The sequence below is a fragment of the Phaseolus vulgaris genome, chromosome 3, assembly GCF_000499845.2.
Source record: "Phaseolus vulgaris cultivar G19833 chromosome 3, P. vulgaris v2.0, whole genome shotgun sequence".
Classification (NCBI taxonomy): domain Eukaryota; kingdom Viridiplantae; phylum Streptophyta; class Magnoliopsida; order Fabales; family Fabaceae; genus Phaseolus; species Phaseolus vulgaris.
In genome coordinates this window covers 36633475-36654185 of record NC_023757.2, presented here as the reverse complement: position 1 = coordinate 36654185, position 20711 = coordinate 36633475, and the positions used below count along the sequence as shown (strand labels likewise).

Sequence of the window (20711 nt, the reverse complement as noted above, 5' to 3'; positions counted from 1 at the left end):
ATCTACCTAGCAGGAACAATTGGCGCCCACCGTGGGGACGAGAGAAATTAATTGAAAAACGAAAGTAGATGGTATCAACCTGAAGCATGAAAATAATGAGTGAAGTTAATCAGATGGCGTTGTTGCTGTCTCTGTAGAGAGAGATGGTCGAGATGAAGAGAAAAAATGAGTAAGTCACGAGGAAGAACGAGCAGGGGATGCAGACTCTCCGAGCAGAAAATGAAGAGATGAAGAAGAAGTTGGTGGAGGGAGGACCATCTGCTGGACCGACCAATGTTGTCGGCAGGTCCTACACCTCCTTTCCCAACCCAAGACCGATTGAGGAAACCAAGGACAAGGTTCCCACCCACGAGATGGATGGTGAATCCTATCTCAACAAGTCGACCATGACGACTGTCACCTTGGATTCGACCCGCCGACACCCTTTCACCAACGTTGTCCTGGAAGCTCCACTGTCAGAGTGGAAAGGCTTCAACAGGAACCGGTATGAAGGTACCACCGACCCAGACGAGCATATGGATGTCTACACCACCCATAGGACGATGCAGTGATGTGCCAAGTGTTTCCCACATCCCTGAAGGGAGGAACCCTCAGCTGGTTCACCAAGCTTCCACCCAACTCCATTGATAGCTTCGCCACACTTGTGTCGAAGTTCGAGACCCAATTTGCTACAAGCAGGTCGCACCACCTGACCTCCATCGTCCTGGTTGGCATTCGCCAGGAGAAGGGAGAATCGCTGAGAACCTTCATAGACAGGTTTAGCAAAACGACAATGAACATCCAAAACCTTAGCCCGGACGTTGTCATGCATCATATGCTAACGGCTCTGCGACCGGGACCGTTTGCCGAAAACCTCTGTATGTAGCTACCCGCTAGCCTGGATAAATTTAGGAAGAGAGCGGCTAAGTTCATGCAGTTGAAGGAGCTATAACTAATATGGTTCTCTCTTCTCAATTTATGTTGAAAATCTTACATTAAATAAAGAATGATATTTAATAATATATAAGTATAAATTTCATTATAATTGAGTTAGTTTTAAAGTTATCTTTTAGTAAAATATCAAATGGTTAGAGTTTATTTTAATAAAAGTTTGTGTAGATCTTAAGTAAGAGATGTGTTGGAAATTCCATATTTATTAAAGATAAAGACATCTCATAATATATACAAGTGACTACAAATTTAAGTTTAAAATCTAATTTAATAAATTTGAGTTAATATTAAGATTAAATCCTAAACTTAATAATAAATTAATAAAGCGTGTGTCAAACGAATATTTCTTGTATATATTTCAGGAACTTAAATTGAATGTGTTATCATTTTCATTTTAAAAGTAATCTTTTAGATAGAAACTCTATGGACTAGATTTGTGAAGCTTGAAGAAAAAATAATGTTTGATTTTGTAATTTTTCCCTGCATCATTTTATTTTTATTTAAATATTTAAGATATTATTTAAATTTAAAAAATAAATAAGTTGCTTGTAATATAATATACAATCTCTTATATCTTACATGCAAGTGCGCACATAAATATAATATTTATTTCTTCTCTTTTCTTTTCTCACCTTAACATAATTCGTATCAAAATGAGATGTGCATCTCTTCATCAAAATGCAATGCATATTTCCTTAGAATAAGGGTAGATGCATTGGTACCACAAAATTTGTCATAACATCAAGTGTCCAATGTCATTATTGTTGCTTTTTTAAAGCACCACATGTAGCTTTTAAGGACAAGACAATTTTTATTAAATAAGGTAAGATTAATATTATAGACAATAAATTTTATCTTCAAATATTTAATATGTTAATATAGTTTGGATTTAAACTTCAAATTATTAATTATACTAAAATCATTAAATATTAAATAATTCAAACATTCATTGAAGATTAAGTTGGTGTTTCCTCTTGAAAAAGTAGCGACAATGGATTGTTTTCATTTTTTTATTTTACATAAATATCTCTTATTTTTATTTTTATATAATAAGCACTCGATTAAAATTATTTAAATTTATGAAATGGTTAAATCTTAATTAAGTTTTTTTTTATCTAATGCATCATAATAAGAGGATACATTTATCTCAAACTCTTGTTCAAATTCACTGACCAGATTGTTGAGTTCTTATGAATAAAAGTCAGAAAAACTTAGTACCAATGAATGATGAACAAATTATATAAAAAATCAAGATATTATTTTTAATCTAAAATATAAAATTATGAATTTATGAATTTTCTTTTTTATATGTATTGTTTGTTTACTTTCATTAATACCAAATTCACACTTAAAAAATCCTATCAATCTCTGTCTTAATATAAATATAACTTTTCTACGCTAGTGTAATGGGACTTATTAAAACTTATATTTATTACTTTCCTACATTGTGAAAATAAATGATGGTTCATTTATTTAAGAGAAAACAAAAATTAACTAACTAATATTTTATTTAAAACCGAAAATATCGGTGAATTTGTTTTTAAACATTAAAACTGTAATAATTTTCAAATGGAATAAAAGAATTAGAAATTTCAAAATGAAGAATGAAATTGTATACCAATGTATATTTTTTTTCCTCCCTTTAATCATTAAAAAAATTATTAAATAACAATTAAAATATAGAGATAAAAAACAACTGATCAATTAAATTAGATATTATTTTAAAAAATTTAAAATTATTAATATTTAAAGAGATTTCTATTATTAACAAAAAATTTATAAAATTATTTTTAAATTAATATTTAAATTAGTTACTTAGTTACTAATATTATAGATTCTAAATTAATTTCTAAAAAAATATAACATAATTAGTAATTAAAATTTTTGTATTAATGGTATTTTATAATTTTTTTATTAATAATAAAAATTACCGATATTTTTTCTAATTTATAAGATGTTTATAAGATGGTCGTAAATACTAATTTAAAATATAAAATAGTTATTAACTAAAATTTTGATAGTTAAAATTTTATATCAATATCAAAATTATTTTATAATTCTTTTATTAATAATAGAAAACATTTTAAATATCAATAATATTTTAATTTATAAGATAATATTCAATTTAGTCAAATAATAACTAATTATTTTAAATTTTTAAAATTAATTGTTTTAATAATATTTTTAATGAATCGAGACTAATCTCATCTTCAATCTATTTCGATAATCTCTTGGGAATCTTATTAAATCATAATTAATAATAAATAACATCTAAACTTTATTTATTGCATTATGTAAGGATCTAGAAAATAACCTTAGAGTAGAAGTGGTATATTTTAAATGATACCTGAGTATTTTATTATTAAAATGAAAATGACATATAAATAGAAAATTCAGTTATTCAGGTTTCATTTTAAAATAACCACCATCTCTCTAAAAGTTTCCCTTTTCCTTTCTCTCCCTTCTCTCTAAGATTCTGACCTCCTTGTTCATCTGTTTGACGAGTACGCCATTAGACTCCTGGCAGCAAAGACTACAAGTCTACCCGATCAGAATCTCTTATAGAGTAAGTTCAGTTTTGTTCCTCTTTTTCCTTTCCTCTCCTTTTCTTCAAGATTCTGACTACCTCGCTTATCAGTTTGGCGATCGAAGTCTGCCGTTAAGTTTGTCGGATCAAAATATCAGATAGAGTAAGTTCCTTCTTGGCTCCTTTTTCTTTTGAGTTAATTTTGATCTTATTAGATTTTGTACGGGTTAATATTAGATTTTGTACGGGTTAATCTCTGTTAACTCAAGGTCTTAGTTATATAGTTAGATTTTGATTAGGACTCTGTGGTGCAGGTTAATTACCTTTAGCTTTTGGGTAGAATTGGAGCTCTTAGTGAGCATAAGCTAAAGTTCAGGTAAGGAAGCTAGTCTTATTATTTTCAATAAAACCCTAGGTTAGAAGATTCTGGATGTGGAGGTGACGTGGTCACCAATTCCAATTATTTTTGCTTGCAGGATTGTCTCTCTTAAAGAGTAAAATAATATATTGACTAGAATGGTTGATTTTGAATCTGTTATGAGAATAATTTGTTGAAACTGTTTGTGATTGAGAATTGAAAGTGTTTGAATGATAATATAAATGAGTTGAACTATTCCTTTTGAATATTTTGGTTGAATTACTTAAGTGAGATGTTTGAATGAGAAGTGGTTGTGTGATTTCAGATGATGATTGATTTAAAGAGCATATATTTAGATTGTTTAGAAAGTTTATATATGAAGTGATTGAGTGGTGCATTGATATGTTAAATGATGTATGTAATGAGGTTAAAGTGTGATCAAGACGTAGTATTTTCAGGAAAGGAAATACCATGTTGAGATTGTTATTAGGGTGTATTGATTTGTGAGTGTCCTGTGAATGAGACGATCCTGACTCTACTTACATAATGGAATCAAATAGATGAAGTTATTCAGTTGGTGAGAGTCGAAGGAGGTCCATTTGGCTGATTCTGAGGTTTGAAAGAACTTATCAGAGCATATCAAATGGATTTACCCTGTCATATGAAGATGATGAGATATTGAGATAATTATGTGCATTGCTGTGTGGGTTTCACAGCAGTAGTATGACAGGTGCAGGTCTCTGGATACTAATTTCAATACACGAGTCTTCCGGAAGTAGAGTCAAGTGTCTATGTGTTGTGAGTCAGTAAAAGTCACTTGATGGTTTGAGAAATCATATGAGAATTGATGAATTATGCTTATTAATTTGAAATTTAAATTATATCAAAACATTTTATATAGATAGCTTACCCTGTTATTTGTTTGTGTTTGTTTCTCTAACTGTGATGATCGTGTATTTACACGGGAGCAGATGAGATTGCAGGTAATAGAGCTCCTCAATGAGCAGCAGAAGGATTAGATAGATTTAAATTGAATGCTTTGTTTTGTTTTTAAACTTTTTGAATGTATATATTAAATCCTTATGAAGAGGGATATATTTTGAGATACAAATATGAGAAAACAATATATGTTTATATGTTAATTAGATATTGTACGCATATTTTTTTTATTTATTTTTTTAAAAAAAAGTAAAAGTTAGGGATGTTACATTATGGTATCAGAGCTATTCGAACCTTAGGAGACCTAAGGGTTATGGGATTGTTTATGTGTGCTTTAGTTAGGTTGTTAGTAAAACTACATAGTTATGATTTTTTAGATTCAACCTAAATCTTTCTTTTCTGTTGTATAGCATGTCTCCTAGACCTCCTACCCCTCCCCAACCTTCTTCTGAGATGAACCAGATTGCCAGGGCTATTGAGATGATGGCAAATGCTATTCAACAACAAAATATGGCAATGGCTCAGAATCACCAGGCAGCAATGAATCATTGGGAGACTGCTAGATCTGGTGCAACAGCTTCCCATGTCAGTCAGTCTCATGAGCAGATGGGACTGACAGAGTTCATGAGACACAACCCACCTAAGTTCACTGGGAATGCCACTCCTGACCAAGCAGACCAATGGATAAGAGATTTAGAGAAGATCTTTAGGGCAACCTCCTGCCCTGAGGATAAGAAATTGGTATTTGCTACATTTTTATTGTCTGGAGAAGTAGAGTTCTGGTGGATGGGAGCTCAACAGATGATGGAAGCTAGAGATGAAGTATTAGACTGGGAGAGTTTCAGAGTGAAGTTTTTAGAGAAATATTTTCCAGATAGTGCAAGGTTTGCAAAGGAAGCTGAATTCCTCAGGTTGGAACAGGGAGAGATGTCAGTGAATGCATATGCTACTAGGTTTGAGTACCTAGCCAGATTCTACACCCAAGCTACCTCTGAGGCTTGGAGGTGTAGGAAGTTTGAAGAAGGTCTAAAACATGAGCTGAAGAAGACTATAGCTCCTATGTGCATTAGAGAGTTTCCTGCCTTGGTGGAGAAGGCAAAGATGGTGGAGACCCTGGAAAATGGTGATTCCAGGGTGATCAGATCACACCAAGGAGGGCCTTCCAGTGGGAAGGCCAAGGTGCAGCATCAACAACATAAACCTTATGCTAGACCTCCACAACATAGGACAGGAACATCTCTACCACAGTTTCAGCAACAACAACCATGGAGACCCACATGTTATCACTGTGCTGGACCCCATTTGAAGAAAGATTGTCCTCAACTTTCATCGGAGAGAAAGTGTTATACTTGTCAGAAAGAAGGACATCTATCAAAAGATTGCCCTAATAGGAGGAGGATAATTCCTGGTGGTAACTTGCAGTCAGGAAGAGGAAGAGGTGGTAGACCCCAAGCAACTGGAAGGGTGTTTGCTATGTCAGGAGCTGAAGCATCTCAGTCAGGTAACTTGGTACAAGGTGTATGTTATATAGCTGGTAGATATGTGAAAGTTTTATTTGATTCTGGAGCGACACACTCTTTTGTGTCGAGTTTATGTGTAGCGGAGTTGGGTCTTCTAGTAAAGGAGTTGTCGTTTGAATTGTTGGTCTCTACACCAACATCAGGAAAAGTTTTAACCTCTACAGTTTGCTCTGAATGTCCAGTAATAGTAGAGGGACGCAGGTTCAAAATAAATTTGATCTGTCTACCTCTTCAGGACTTAGATGTTATCTTAGGGATGGATTGGCTATCTGCCAATCACATTCTCATAGATTGTGGTCAACAGAAAATAGTGTTTTCAGATTCCAAGAAGTCATATGGGATGTCTGCTCAGCAAGTGTGGTCAGAATTGAAAGAAGGATCAAAGTGTTTTGTAATCTTAACTCAGATGGAAGTTAAGAATGAAGAAGAAATGAGTAGTATACATGTGGTGAAGGATTTCATGGATGTATTTCCAGAAGAAATACCTGGATTACCTCCTAAGAGAGAAGTAGAATTCTCTATTGATTTGGTACCTGAAGCTGGGCCAGTGTCAATGGCACCTTACAGAATGGCTCCAGCAGAGTTGATTGAACTAAAGAAGCAAGTTGAAGATTTGTTGGAGAAACAATTCATCAGACCAAGTGTATCTCCATGGGGAGCTCCGGTGCTTCTAGTTAAGAAGAAAGATGGAGGGTCTCGGTTGTGTGTAGATTACAGACAGTTGAATAAGTTGACCATCAAGAACAAATATCCTCTGCCCAGAATTGATGATTTGATGGATCAGTTACATGGAGCCTCAGTATTCTCAAAGATTGATATGAGATCTGGATACCACCAGATTTTGGTAAAGGCTGAAGATGTTCAGAAGACAGCCTTTAGGTCTCGTTATGGACACTATGAGTATGTGGTGATGCCGTTTGGAGTAACAAATGCTCCAGCTTTGTTCATGGATTACATGAATAGAATTTTTCGTCCTTTCTTGGATAAGTTTGTTATAGTCTTTATAGACGACATACTTATTTATTCAAGGACTAAGGGAGAACATGAAGAGCATCTGAAGACAGTGTTGGAGATTTTGAGGGAGAAGCAATTATATGCTAAATTCTCTAAGTGTGAGTTTTGGCTGAAGGAAGTCAACTTCTTAGGGCATGTAATATCAATTCAGGGGATCTCAGTGGATCCAGCCAAAGTGGAGGCAGTGCTTCAATGGGAACGTCCAAAGACAGTGACTGAGATAAGGAGTTTTGTGGGTCTAGCTGGCTACTATCGGAGGTTCATTGAAGATTTTTCCAGGGTAGTAGCCCCTTTGACTCAGTTAACCCGCAAAGATCAACCTTTTGCTTGGACTGACAGATGTGAGCAGAGTTTCATAGAGCTGAGGAAAAGGTTAACTAGTGCTCCGGTGTTAGTGATTCCTGATACAGGAAAACCTTTTGAAGTTTACTGTGATGCTTCACATCAGGGTTTGGGTTGTGTCTTGATGCAAGAGAAAAGACCAGTTGCATATGCTTCAAGGCAACTCAAAGTTCATGAGAGAAACTATCCAACTCATGACTTAGAATTGGCAGCTGTGGTGTTTGCTTTGAAGATTTGGAGGCATTATTTATATGGAGCTCAATTTCAGGTGTTCAGTGACCATAAAAGTTTGAAATACTTGTTTGATCAAAAAGAGTTGAATATGAGACAAAGAAGATGGATGGAGTTTTTGAAGGATTATGATTTCCAACTGATGTATCATCCAGGGAAGGCTAATGTAGTTGCAGATGCTTTGAGTAGAAAGTCAGTACAGGTGTCAACCATGATGATTGAAGAACAAAAGTTGATTGAGCAATTCAGAGATCTAAATTTAGGAGTGAAATTTCATGTTGATCATATTAGTTGTAGTAAGTTAACTATAACTAATGATTTTCTTGGAATGATAAAGGAAAAGCAGTTAGAGGATCCTACTCTGAAGCGTACTATGGATTTACTAGGTACAGATCAGGCTAAAGACTTTGTGATGGGAGAAGATGAGATCTTAAGATTTAATGGCAGAATTTGCATACCTGCAAATGAAGAACTGAAGAGAATGATCCTAGAAGAGGGTCACAAGAGTTATCTTAGTCTACATCCCGGTATGAATAAGATGTACCAAGATTTGAAGGAGTCATTTTGGTGGTCAGGCATGAAGAAAGAAATAGCTCTATATGTTGCTACATGTTTAACATGTCAGAAGGCAAAGGTAGAACATCAGAGACCTGGTGGTTTGTTACAACAGTTAGATGTTCCTGAGTGGAAATGGGATAGCATTGCTATGGATTTCGTTACTCATTTACCAAGATCAGTAAGAGGTCATGATGCAGTCTGGGTAATAGTTGATTGACTGACGAAGAGCGCTCATTTTCTTCCAGTTAATTTGAGAATATCTATGACTAAGTTGGCACAATTGTACATCAAAGAGATTGTAAGATTGCATGGGGTGCCTTCTAGTATTGTTTCAGATAGAGATCCTAGGTTTACTTCACGGTTTTGGCAGAGTTTACAAGATTCTTTGGGAACTAGATTGAGAATGAGCTCTGCATATCATCCTCAAACAGATGGGCAGTCTGAGAGGACGATCCAATCCTTAGAAGATCTGTTGAGGACATGTATCTTGGATCATCTGGGAAGTTGGGATGAGATGTTGCCTCTGGTGGAGTTTACTTATAATAATAGTTATCATGCCAGTATTGGGATGGCACCATATGCAGCTTTGTATGGGAGGAAATGCAGAACTCCTTTATGTTGGTATAAGGACGGTGAAACAGTTTTGGTTGGGCCAGAGTTAATTCAACAGACCACTGAGAAGGTGAAGCAGATACAAGATAAAATGAAAGCTTCTCAAAGTAGGCAGAAATCATATGCAGATTAGAGGAGAAAGCCTTTGGAGTTTGCAGCTGGAGATCATGTGTTCATGAGAGTGACACCAACCAAAGGTGTAGGACGAGCTATCAAATCAAGGAAGTTATCTCCTAAGTTTGTTGGACCATATCAGATCCTAAAGAAGATAGGTCCAGTGGCTTATGAGATTGCTCTACCTCCTCAATTAGCAAACCTGCATAATGTCTTTCACGTATCACAGCTAAGGAAGTACATCCCAGACCCTAGTCATGTGTTGGAAGTGGATAATGTGCAAATCAAGGATAACTTGTCTTTTGAAGCAAAACCAGTCAGGATTGAAGACCATCAGAGTAAACAGCTCAGAGGCAAGACCATCAGTATGGTGAAGGTGGTGTGGGATGATAAATCTGGTGATTCAACTTGGGAATTAGAAGAAACCATTAGAGAAACCTATCCATATCTCTTTTCTGGTAAGTCAATTTTCGGGGACGAAAATTTTTCTTGTTAGGGAGAATGTAAGGATCTAGAAAATAACCTTAGAGTAGAAGTGGTATATTTTAAATGATACCTGAGTATTTTATTATTAAAATGAAAATGACATATAAATAGAAAATTCAGTTATTCAGGTTTCATTTTAAAATAACCACCATCTCTCTAAAAGTTTCCCTTTTCCTTTCTCTCCCTTCTCTCTAAAATTCTGACCTCCTCGTTCATCTGTTTGACGATCAGAGTACGCCATTAGACTCCTGGCAGCAAAGACTACAAGTCTACCCGATCAGAATCTCTTATAGAGTAAGTTCAGTTTTGTTCCTCTTTTTCCTTTCCTCTCCTTTTCTTCAAGATTCTGACTACCTCGCTTATCAGTTTGGCGATCGAAGTCTGCCGTTAGACTCTTGGTAATGAACCTTATAAGTTTGTCGGATCAAAATATCAGATAGAGTAAGTTCCTTCTTGGCTCCTTTTTCTTTTGAGTTAATTTTGATCTTATTAGATTTTGTACGGGTTAATATTAGATTTTGTACGGGTTAATCTCTGTTAACTCAAGGTCTTAGTTATATAGTTAGATTTTGATTAGGACTCTGTGGTGCAGGTTAATTACCTTTAGCTTTTGGGTAGATTTGGAGCTCTTAGTGAGCATAAGCTAAAGTTCAGGTAAGGAAGCTAGTCTTATTATTTTCAATAAAACCCTAGGTTAGAAGATTCTGGATGTGGAGGTGACGTGGTCACCAATTCCAATTATTTTTGCTTGCAGGATTGTCTCTCTTAAAGAGTAAAATAATATATTGACTAGAATGGTTGATTTTGAATCTGTTATGAGAATAATTTGTTGAAACTGTTTGTGATTGAGAATTGAAAGTGTTTGAATGATAATATAAATGAGTTGAACTATTCCTTTTGAATATTTTGGTTGAATTACTTAAGTGAGATGTTTGAATGAGAAGTGGTTGTGTGATTTCAGATGATGATTGATTTAAAGAACATTTATTTAGATTGTTTAGAAAGTTTATATATGAAGTGATTGGAGCTCTTAGTGAGCATAAGCTAAAGTTCAGGTAAGGAAGCTAGTCTTATTATTTTCAATAAAACCCTAGGTTAGAAGATTCTGGATGTGGAGGTGACGTGGTCACCAATTCCAATTATTTTTGCTTGCAGGATTGTCTCTCTTAAAGAGTAAAATAATATATTGACTAGAATGGTTGATTTTGAATCTGTTATGAGAATAATTTGTTGAAACTGTTTGTGATTGAGAATTGAAAGTGTTTGAATGATAATATAAATGAGTTGAACTATTCCTTTTGAATATTTTGGTTGAATTACTTAAGTGAGATGTTTGAATGAGAAGTGGTTGTGTGATTTCAGATGATGATTGATTTAAAGAGCATATATTTAGGTTGTTTAGTATTTTCAGGAAAGGAAATACCATGTTGAGATTGTTATTAGGGTGTATTGATTTGTGAGTGTCCTGTGAATGAGACGATCCTGACTCTACTGACATAATGGAATCAAATAGATGAAGTTATTCAGTTGGTGAGAGTCGAAGGAGGTCCATTTGGCTGATTCTGAGGTTTGAAAGAACTTATCAGAGCATATCAAATGGATTTACCCTGTCATATGAAGATGATGAGATATTGAGATAATTATGTGCATTGCTGTGTGGGTTTCACAGCAGTAGTATGACAGGTGCAGGTCTCTGGATGCTAATTTCAATACACGAGTCTTCCGGAAGTAGAGTCAAGTGTCTATGTGTTGTGAGTCAGTAAAAGTCACTTGATGGTTTGAGAAATCATATGAGAATTGATGAATTATGTTTATTAATTTGAAATTTAAATTATATCAAAACATTTTATATAGATAGCTTACCCTGTTATTTGTTTGTGTTTGTTTCTCTAACTGTGATGATCGTGTATTTACACGGGAGCAGATGAGATTGCAGGTAATAGAGCTCCTCAATGAGCAGCAGAAGGATTAGATAGATTTAAATTGAATGCTTTGTTTTGTTTTTAAACTTTTTGAATGTATATATTAAATCCTAGGGATATATTTTGAGATACAAATATGAGAAAACAATATATATTTATATGTTAATTAGATATTGTACGTTAGTTAGATATTGTACGTTAGTTAGATATTGTACGCATATTTTTTTTTATTTATTTTTTTAAAAAAAAGTAAAAGTTAGGGATGTTACACATTATAATATCTCGAATCTGTTTTATTATTTTTATTTTAAAAACCTTTTCGAAACAGTATGTCTAAGAATTTGTGAAACATGAAGAAAAATTAACAGACTTTTTTTAATAATCATATTTTATACACATGTAAATCAAACGTTATCAGTTGTTAATAATTAATTTTGTTAAAGAATTTTACTGACCAATGCAGTAAATTCTTCACCTCAAAAATCTGTATATATATCCATAGAGAAAGAAAAAACGATATATTAGTCATTTAAATTATTATTTTTATCTTTTTTATATTCTTTTTATAAAAAAATTAATTAAATAAAATAAGTATTTCAAGAATATTCTAACCTTTTATACATAAAACATTAAACATTAATTATAAACAAGCATAGGAACTAAGATTAATGAAGTAACACTCACCTAACAGTACATACAAGCTTACATGGTGTCCTGTTAGGAAGGTGCCTAAACAGAAACAGATAGGTACCATCTTGTCATAATTGATAGACCAAACATGAAATGTATTTATCCTTGAAGTGAGGGTAGATACATTACTCTGAAAGAGTGTCATTTCTGCTGTGTCAAAAAAGAGTGTCATTTCTGGTTTTTTTAAAGACTCTCAAATGAGTTACAAATATATTTAGAATTTAAATCTGAAACTACTAATTAAATTAAAATAGTTTTATATTAATCTATTTATGTATCGGGTACGTGATTATTATGAACTGATTTTCATCTGTTCTAAATATCTCATTAGCACATACACTATTTTATATGGTAATAATAACTGTTGTTCAGAGAACGTGTAGTAGTATTTGTTGTGATGAAAATTACGAGAATAATTTTGAAAATAATAATTGTAAGGATATAGAATATTTTAAATGATATACGAATATATTATAAAAAAATATCAGAAACTAATTTTAGAAATCAAATATAATTAATTGTTATAGTGACTAGATTAGAGACAATTTTAAGGACTAAATAAATTTTTTATTTCTAAATTAGTTTCTATTATTGTTAAATGGTTTTTAAATTGGTATTTAATTAGCAACCAAAATTTTTGTTACCAAATTTAGAATTTAAAATTGGTACTTAAAATCTTGGTAGCTAATTAAATACCAATTTAGAAACTATTTAACAATAATAGAAATTAATTTAGAAACCATTTTTTTTAGTTTATAGGATGGTCTCTAATTTAGTTGATATTGCAACTAATTATTTTGGTCAGTAAAAATTGATTTCTATATGATTTTTTTGTAGTGATATTTTATTATTAAAATAAAAAGAACATATAAATAAAAAATTCAGTTAATTAGAACACCATCTCACTAGAAGTTTCATTTTTCTTTTATCTTCTTTCTCTTTAAAATTCTAACTCCCTCAAAAGAACCATCATCTCTCTACAAGACTGCTCGATCAGAATTTCTAATAAAGTAAGTTCAACTTTACTATTTTCTTTGAGTCAAATTTTGAACTTATAAGTTTATCTCGATCTAAGTTTAACACGATTTTGTGTAATTTTATCAGTACAATTATATTTTATTTAATTGTGTGACTTATTTAAATTTTCAAACTAAATAATTTATTTTAAAAAAATAATTAGTAACCTCATACCTTTATATATATAAAGAAAATATACATTATTTATTATTAGTGAAAACTTTTGTCGTGTGTCTGTATTTTTAAAAATTAAAAAAAAAACTAGATATTGTAATAAAAAATTTATAGAAAAGAAAAAATATTTAAAAGTTAAATGGAGTGATTACAAAATTATAATATAAAATATTAAAAAATAAAATAAATCAAACAGTTTAAAAAAGAGTAATTATGTATCTGTATTTTCAGTGTAAAATAAATAGTTATTATAAAGAGTTATTTTGTAAAAAAGAGAGGGTATACGTGAGAAAATCTTATTATATATTGGTACAAGTATTTATTATTATTATTATTATTATTATTCCACTTTCACCTGAAACGATACATTGGTGTTATAGGACTCCTCATGAAGGGTATTTTTTTGTTACATTTTCACGTGTATCTTCGCAAAATAAAAATAATTTTTATTTTTGAGTTAAATAGAGTTATTATGAATGATAATTTTTTATTTAAGTCTTTAAAACAAGTACATATATCATTTAAATTTAAGATGGATAACTTGAAAGTCCCAAATTAAATAAAAATAAGAAAATTAAGTGATATTATAAGAAAGAAAAAAAATCATAAACACATTTTTCAATTGAAAGTTTATGTTTATTTTATATAGACAACTCATATCTAAGTAATGGTGAGTCTCTCCAGTAGATCACAGTAGAAAAATCTCAAGAAAGGTACTAAAGTTGAGTGGTAAAAAAATTCTAAATATTTTGGGTTAAAGTTATATCATTTATCTTTATAAAATTAATTTAACTTTTTATTAGTGAGAGTCTATTTTTATATTTGAATGTTTTCTCCTTCCTCTCTTTAAATAATAAGTAATGTTCTAAGTGTTTAAAATATTTTATTTTTATCTAAATATTATATCATATCACTTTTGTTATCACCAGAATGACGTGATAATTTACTTTTGTTTTTATATTTCTACTTTATTGTTGATTGATGAAATGATTGAGAGTTGGAAATAGAAACATAAAAATAATAGTCACACCATCTTATTAATTACAAGTCAGACCATTTTATTGATACCAATCGAATGAGAGAGTATTTAGATAAAAATAAGAAATATTTTAATATTTAAAGTACTAATGTATTAATTTTTTTAAAAAAGAACTGAATTCAAAATAATAATTTATAAAATATTTAAAGCTTAAACAAGCCTTCATATTTTAAATAAGTAGTCTACAATTCTTTAGGGTTTCTCTCTTTGGAAGTATCATTTGGAGTGGAGGTGTCAAAGCTTTTAATCCTGTATCAGTTTTATTTATTCATGCGTTTTTTTCAGGGCTTTTTATTCATTTTCAGAATTGAAGGATTTTCTTTCGAGAATATTAATAAAATTAAATCATACTAAAAATATCTGTTATATTATTAATATATTAAATTTATTATATTATCCTTCATGTTGAAAAATCTTCTTCAAATACTAAGTCAGAAGATTTGTGAAACTTCAAACAAATTTAACGCGATGTTACGTAACTTTTTACTGAACAATTATTTTATTCACTTATATATTTAAACCGGTTTACAATATAAAGAAAATAAAATACAACACGAGGATAACTTTGTACTAAAATAAAATGAAAAGCAAAACACTCCTAATTTCCTAGCAAAATCGAAGGAAGACGACATTGTTTGGTAAGAGAAATAGATGGAAAGAAACCAAAATGAATTCTTATTGTCTCCTAAGACATATAATCACTTTTACATAATTACCATTTATCAGTGCCATGAACAGATTTTTTTTTTCACATTCTTCGTTGGAAATCTTGGTGAAAGAAATGAGGGAAGTTTGTTTAACCTGCCACTTGTTCATTTTTTCGGTTTCTTCAATTCTGAAATGATCAAAATTTCACCAAAACTTCTTTTGATTTAGTCATCTTGGCTACTACACTTTGCTATCTGCCTCTGTTACATGTTCAGATTTATCTGATAGAAGGGGTTGTTCCAAATCTATTCTACTACTTATCTCATCGTCTTGCAAGTTTGATTGTGGTGCCTCTTGTTTAATCTCAGCAAACTCGTTGGCTTTACCCCAAAGTACAATATATAAACCAGCAATAACTCCAACAGCCCCTACCAAACTGAAAAATGAATCAAGCATATGATCAAGCAATGCATATACAAGTGTATAATTCAACACTGTTTGAGCTAATTTCTTCGTGAACTAGAAAAGTAATAGTGTATTACCTTCCAACGTATAGTTGTTCTTGTAAGAATGTTGCACTTATGAAAGCAGTGATGACTGTTGCTAAAGGGTTGAACATTGCACAGTATAGAGGACCTCTCTCTGAGATGCACCAGGATTGAATAAAGAAGCTAACCGCTATTCCGATTCCCTATTTCATAGAATAACAATCACAATTATTATTATAATACACAAGAAATAATTACCAACTCAACTTTTACTGGGTGGACTAGAAACTTACTGCATATAAAGAACATGAAATCTGCAAAGGTGAATGCAAAATCCATGCTTCAAGATCTGGCTCTGAGAGTAGTGCAAACAGGGCCGACTGTACTGTGGCAAAGAAGCACATCCAAAAGGTTGATAATAAATGGTCTGGACAGGACGAAGCGATTGGTACCTGTTTGTCAGTTGAAGTTTTGTCAGATCTCCACTGATGGAGAAAGGAATCATCCTAGAATATTCTTCTTTTTATAGAAAATGTTAAACTTGTACAATGTTTGTCGGGGACAATTATTTAGTCGCTCGGTTATATTTTGTTCATAATTTTTGTATTACATCTATAACTAGTTATCTTCTGCATATTAACGGTTTTAAAAATACATTTAATCTTAGATCAATCTCAATTATAAACCTGTGTGTGTGTCAATTTCAGACTATGTAACATTTTCTAAGGGTGTATCAATGGAAGTTAGAAATATCATACATAATTATATGATGAAAAATAAGAAAAACATAGATCTGGAATAATATATCGGTTTGTATTTACCTGCAGGATCATCCAACAAGACCAGAAAACACTGCTTGCTAAAAGCAATAGACAACCCAGCAGCCAATCGTCACCTTCACTGCCAGTGAGATGTATAGAAGGAAGGAACTCCGTGTGTAGCAGTTCATGTCCTTTCACCAATGCCATGATTAAGGCTCCACCAACACAACAAACTGTCCCTAATATCTTCGCCATGCTTCTCAAGCTTCTTAGTTCCATTTTCTCAAATCTGACTCATTCATTTTAAGAAAACACGTATCAGCAAAAAGAATATATGACTTTTCGTTTTGTATATTGTATTTTAGTTCAAGTCATTCTGATTTAAATCTCTCTTTTTTTTTTGTCTGTCATTAATAGTTATAGAGTTCGTGTGTATTTTTAGAGCCAATACCCCGCAATTGCTGCAAATACAAACGTTAAAGCAGGTATCAGATTACTCATTGCCGTAGCTGCAGTAGAAGATGAATAATATAAACCTCGGAAATATGCATTCTGATTTGCTGTGACTCTGCAAGGGGAAAAAAAAAACTTGGGGTAAGTCTTGTAATCCTTTTTTTTGTGTATGAAAACAATAGCACGTTAGAAGTGGTTTTGGAAAAGTGTACCCAACAAGAGCGGTGACGAACATCAGAAAGAAGCTCCTGAATCCCAAACAACTTTTTACTGACTGTCTCCTGTTATGAAAAGCAAGCACGTAGGTGAGTTAGTGAAAAGGATGAGAGTAACCTAAAGAGAGGAAGAGGTGGTTTAAGTATTACCTCTTAGAAGAGAAGAACATAGGGGCCAAAGCCAAAGTGGCTATGCCTTGCCTGTACACTACAAACACTGTTGTACTCAGCCCTTCTAACAGGGCTGCTCTTGTGAAGATGGCAAGTGCTGCATAATGAACTTGCAGACCTACCATGACAATTAGAGGAAGATTACTAGCCAGACAACCCATTTTTTTGAGATGGAATCTAAAGTTGAAATGTTTTGACACCTTCTATTACATATATGAAGAGGAGGGGGATGGGTCTATTTATATCAAGACAACTTCAAGTTGTACACCACTTCTCTATAATATTATCATATTAAAACAGAAATACAAAAGAAAAACGTGAAATTAGTTTAATAATGTGACAGGTTATTTTTTATCCCTACAAGTATCTTCTGGAAACAACTCAGGTATGGTAAGAAATTAACTGTTCAATTTCAATTTTTATTCACTACCTTAAACGAAAATATTTATTAAAGAATGGTTATAATAAGATATAAAAAAAGGAATTTAAGAATAACTGTTCATATAATTTATAAGTTTATTGAACCAGTGATAATCACATATGACAGATAGAACAATTCTTTTATATGACAGAAGAGTAATGTTTTTTTACATCAATGATAATCACAATCAAATTTACACTATTTAAATAGCTTTTTACCAAAAAAGTTCAAAACCTGAAGACTTCTTGATAATTCGGAATTAGTTTCTACCACACATACCATATCTCATAAAGACAAAATGTGGAAAGATTACTATTTCAAATACTACCATAAAAAAAAACACTGAAAAAACGAAGCGACTTTTAGCCACTATCACACAAAAATAAAAAATTTAAAATAAAGATAGAAGTCGACAAATAGACAAATTAATGAAGAGGGACAAATCCACGTTCATGAATGATAGGTACCAAAGATAAGGTTAGGATACGCGGAGATTGGGGATTATTGAAAGATGAAATACACCTACACACCTTCAAAAGAAAATAAATAAATAAATAAAAGAAAGAAACCAAACTTCTACCAATAACTGGATCTTATGTAAGATGCTGAATCGTTAATGTTTTTTTTTTCTGTTCCGCGTTAATGTTTTCTTACAAAATAATTATGAATCTCTCGAATTTATCTATAAATAAATCCCATAAAGAAATGAATTGATAATATTTGAAGAGATTTTGTAAAATAATGAGTTCGTTTATAAGAATTGAAAGGTAAAATTGAGTTTTAAAAAAGAAAATTGAATTGGAAGTAGATGAAGGTGTTGTTGTTGATGGAATAATGGTGGAGTAGATCTATATGTTGGGTGTTTAAAAATAATTGAATGTGTTTGGGAGGCACAGAAATAAGAATGGCGTGGCATACATAAAGGTTAGGTGAATAATGCCAATTGCCAAGTGGCACACAAATTAGAGTCCAATCAGTCTGATTAAGAAGATAGGATGTCCACGGCAGTGGTGGCCAGGTCAACATTATTGGATGGGACCCACTCAGACATCTCATACTTCATGTTAATCTTCAATTCATATACTTCACCACATACATAGGTTTCAATTTTCAATTCATAATTATTTTCATTTTCAATATTTGTCTTTTCCTTAAGCGGTGGCAGTTTTTAGCGTACCACTTCATCAAATTCTGCTCCCAAACAAAGAAAATAATTAAATACAGAAAGGGATATACCCGGATCAGAATTCAGATTAGTTTTTATGTAACTTTAATATTAGTAAACAACTTCCGCCATTGGTACTTCAGTAAAAAGCCCCACACCACACATACACAATAATAAAATAATGAAAAAGTGAAAAGTGAAAACTATATTTACTAACTTTTGTACAATGCTATTTATAATAAAAAAATTAAAAGTGGAAAGTGGAAACTAGACTTTTACAATGACAAAGGTAGAGAAAAGAGAAAGTGAAAAACTTGATTTGAGAGCATTGAAAAAATGTATAGTATAAAAAAAATTAGAGTATATAAATTATATCAGAGAGTCCAATGCACTGGACGTTACACGTTCATTACACATGAAATGTCAGACAGAACAGTTGTTCATTTGTTCACGGGTAACTCTTAGCACCCAAAAGGATCAACTGCGTGCACGTGCCAAATCGATCATTGGTTTTGTGGAATAGTGTGTGTATATATGATGTATATACAACAAGAGTACGAGTAGTTCTATACTTTCTACGGAGTAGTGGTGGTGTATTAAAATGCATTATTGCAAGAGTTTTGGTATGGCACAACCAAATTGACTCTGACGTTAACCCAGTGTTATCTCATCATTTCTTGGACGAAACTTTGATATTATTGTCATGATTGATTGAATTTGGTTGGCTTATTCAATCTTTCCACCACGAAATTATTGAAAACTGTTCTCCGCATTTTTTATTGCCTCATGTACCTTTTTCTTTATCAATTGAACTTGAGCACTTTTGTCTATAAATTCAAATTTATAGTTATCACACTACGACCTTGAAAAAATAAATATATCACATTTCGCATAACTTTCTAAAACTAATATTTTATTTGATTGAATGGAAATAAATAAATAAATAAAATACTGTAGATTGTTTTGTTTAATTAAAAAAAGAAGAAGATGAAATCTACCGTGTTTTTATTTATTCAATATCTCTTCTCTTTACTCTGTACAACCTAATCTCAAAAGTATGTCCATGTTATTGTCATCTTCATGAATATGTCCATATTTTGTACTGGAATTCATAATTGATGGCTTCCTTCACCAGAACTACCGATTCATGGTTGCCGGCTTATTATGCTTCCTCTTGTCCTCTACATACTTGCCAAACCACATCTGCCTATAACCTAATTAGATTATGTTGGAATAAAAAATGAACTTTTTTTTTTCAGAATTTCAATAAATTTTTTTAATTACATGACAAAATAAATTTTGTTGTTTTGAAGTTTTATTGGAACAAACTTATTGTAAAATATTATTTAAATTAGTTTCTCGATTCATATAATTTACGGAAAATAAAAATAAAAATCAATACTATAAAATTATTAAATAATTTTTTATTATTATATTAATTAAATTAAATATTATTTAAAATTAAAAAATTATTAATATATAATTTTTAAATTAGTATCTAATTAGTTATCAATATTTTAACTACTAATTATTTAGATTTAAAAATTAATAACTATAAAATATTTATAATTAGTTATATATTAATTTATAAATTATTTATAATAATAAAGCTTATCTTAAATATCATTTAACGATTTTTTTTAGGAAATGGTGAACTAAACCCTCTTAACGTCACTCATTTAATATTTGAATTATTATTTTTCATGTAAAAATTAGTTTTATGGAAGTATACTAAGTGGAAGACATTTTGCTAGTCTTGTTCTTATCCTTTTCTCCTTGTTCCTGTAAATATAAGAATTGGCATCTCTTATCCTTACTGAAATCTACCACAACAACGTTAAAACACAAACTCCATAGATCCATATCTCCATTCTCTCCAATTACCTAATAAGCCATTTAAGGCTTCCAATAACCTT

The 20711-nt window shown here is 31.6% G+C and overlaps 1 protein-coding gene across 1 annotated transcript; it reads right to left on the bottom strand.

Annotated features, from left to right (window-relative positions):
• Positions 1-14953: 14953 nt before the first annotated feature.
• LOC137807395 (WAT1-related protein At4g28040) lies at positions 14954-18515 on the bottom strand. Its single transcript, XM_068608021.1, has 7 exons — positions 17189-18515; positions 17036-17104; positions 16822-16938; positions 16431-16659; positions 15903-16061; positions 15664-15812; positions 14954-15557 (listed from the first exon to the last, which is right to left on the bottom strand). The coding sequence occupies exons 1-7, from the start codon at positions 17368-17370 to the stop codon at positions 15362-15364; spliced, it is 1101 nt and encodes a 366-aa protein (XP_068464122.1). The 5' UTR covers positions 17371-18515; the 3' UTR covers positions 14954-15361.
• Between the last annotated feature and the right edge of the window lie 2196 nt (positions 18516-20711).